This window comes from Blennius ocellaris (genome assembly GCF_963422515.1).
Source record: "Blennius ocellaris genome assembly, chromosome: 5".
Classification (NCBI taxonomy): Eukaryota; Metazoa; Chordata; class Actinopteri; order Blenniiformes; family Blenniidae; genus Blennius; species Blennius ocellaris.
Genome location: NC_137654.1, coordinates 30474990 through 30477489, shown reverse-complemented (window position 1 = coordinate 30477489; position 2500 = coordinate 30474990). Strand labels below are relative to the sequence as shown.

The 2500-nt window shown below is 52.2% G+C and overlaps 1 protein-coding gene across 1 annotated transcript in view; it reads right to left on the bottom strand.

Annotated features, from left to right (window-relative positions):
* Positions 1 to 2500, bottom strand: part of plxna3 (plexin A3) — a gene marked incomplete at its 5' end in the record, with an annotated part of 76368 nt that overhangs the window by 15448 nt on the left and 58420 nt on the right. Inside the window, 3 exon segments of the mRNA XM_080496987.1 lie at positions 567 to 608; positions 610 to 744; positions 746 to 772. Coding sequence (XP_080353113.1) covers positions 567 to 608; positions 610 to 744; positions 746 to 772 — 204 coding nt within the window.

Sequence of the window (2500 nt, the reverse complement as noted above, 5' to 3'; positions counted from 1 at the left end):
CTGGGTAGCGTAGTGCAGTGGGGCATGCTGGGTAGTGTACTCCAGTGCAGTAGTGTGTGCTGGGGTAGTTTACTCCAGTGCAGCGGTGCATGCTGGGTAGTGTACTCCAGTGCAGTGGTGCATGCTGAGTAGTGTACTCCAGTGCAGTGGTGCATGCTGAGTAGTGTACTCCAGTGCAGCAGTGTGTGCTGGGTAGTGTACTCCAGTGCAGTGGTGCATGCTGAGTAGTGTACTCCAGTGCAGCAGTGCAGTGCAGTGGTGCATGCTGGGTAGCGTAGTGCAGTGGGGCATGCTGGGTAGTGTACTCCAGTGCAGTAGTGTGTGCTGGGTAGTTTACTCCAGTGCCAGCGGTGCATGCTGGGCAGTGTACTCCAGTGCAGTGGTGCATGCTGAGTAGTGTACTCCAGTGCAGCAGTGTGTGCTGCTGGGTAGTGTACTCCAGTGCAGTGGTGCATGCTGGGTAGTGTACTCCAGTGCAGTGGTGCATGCTGAGTAGTGTACTCCAGTGCAGCAGTGCATGCTGGGTAGTGTAGTGCAGTGGTGCATGCTGGGGCCGCGGTTCTCACCGAGGTGTTCTGACACTGGATGCAGGAGGAGTTGAAGCGGACGGGCCGGGATCCTCTGGACCTTCCCCTGGATGTTGAACACACACTCGTAGTTCTTCTGACCCGACTGCGGCTTGCGGAAGGTTCCGGGGCCCGCAGGGTGATGGGGGCGCACCATCCCGGCCGGGACCAGGATGTCCCGAGGTGGGCAGGATCTGGGGACAGCCCTGTGGGGGGACGGACGGAGGACGAGTTAGCCCAGCAACACCCGTAAACCTCTACACACACACACACACACGCACACACACACACACACACACACACACACACACACACACACACACACACACACACACACACACACACACACACACACACTGAGTCTCTCAGTGGGGTGAAACCTTTATTAACGAGCGTCGCCACGGTAATTAATTACATTGTGACTGACGGGAAGACCATTAGCTCCACAGGAAGTGGACCAACGCACAGCGGGGCGCCAGCAGCCACCAGAGAGTCCTGGTGTGTGTGTGTGTGTGTGTGTGTGTGTGTGTGTGTGTGTGTGTTGTGTGTGTGTGTGTGTGTGTGTGTGTGTGTGTGTGGCTAGTTGGAGTGTCATGTCGGAGGCTGTCCAAAATAAAAGTACCAAGTTGGAGTGTCATTTCGGACACTGTCAAAAATAAAAGCACCAAGTTGGATCAGCTCGTCTTCATCGGCAACGCTCTTTCCTCTCAGATGACTAAAAGATTCCAGTTCCAGACTTTTAACCCGCTTGAATAAAAGGTTAAATAAAGAATAATTACATTTCTTTCCCTTTTGTCTTTTTCTCCTGTCTGTTGCTCCTCTGAATGTGGCTCTTTCCCTCCCTCCCTCCCTCCCTCTCTCTCTCTCTCGCCCTCCCTCCCCCTCCCTCTTCTCTCTCTCCCTCCCTCCTTCCCTCCCTCCCTCCTCTCTCTCTCTCTCGCCTCTCTTCTCCCCTCCCTCTTCTCTCTCTCCCTCCTCCTCCCTCCGGTCGGACTAATTGCCTGTTAATTAACATTAATTGCTGTGATTGGACGCTTTTGCGTCAATTAAGTGTCGATTCATCTCCCATTAACCAATTAGCCAATCACAGGTTGTTACTGTCACTTCCGCCACGACGCCGAGGACCAATCAGACGGCTGGACGATCCTGTCGGCTCCGCTAATGAGATAACGGAGTGAGGACGCTGCAAGTGAGACGCTGGCGGAGACACGAGGAGACTCAAGGAGACTCGAGGAGACAAGAGGAGACTTGAGGAGACAAGAGGAGACTTGAGGAGACGCGAGGAGACTTGAGGGAGACTCAAGGAGGCACGAGGAGACATGAGGAGACAAGAGGAGACTCGAGGAGGCACGATGAGACATGAGGAGACAAGAGGAGGCACGAGGAGACATGAGGAGACAAGAGGAGACTCAAGGAGGCACGAGGAGACATGAGGAGACAAGAGGAGACTTGAGGAGATAAGAGGAGACGCGAGGAGACGCGAGGAGACATGAGGAGACAAGAGGAGACTCAAGGAGGCACGAGGAGACATGAGGAGACGAGAGGAGACATGAGGAGACAAGAGGAGACTTGAGGGAGACACGAGGAGACTTGAGGAGAATTCGAGGAGACTTGAGGAGACACGAGAAGACAAGAGGAGACTCGAGGAGACAAGAGGAGACTTTACGGGGTTTTTTTGTGACAGACGACCAAGATTTATTGTGAAAAGGGGGAAAAGAAAAAAAAAGATAAGAAAAAAGGGAAATAAAAAGAAGAGAAGGGAATAAATGAAAATTGAGAAGAAAATGAAAAAAGGCAAGAAAAGATGAAAAAGGTGAAAGTAAAAGAGAGGAAATTAAAAAAAAGGAAAACAATTGTAAGTATTTATGGTGCTTTACATTGTTAGGAGGTCAGTGCCTTGCTCAAGGGGAATCAAACCTGCAACCTTCCGATCG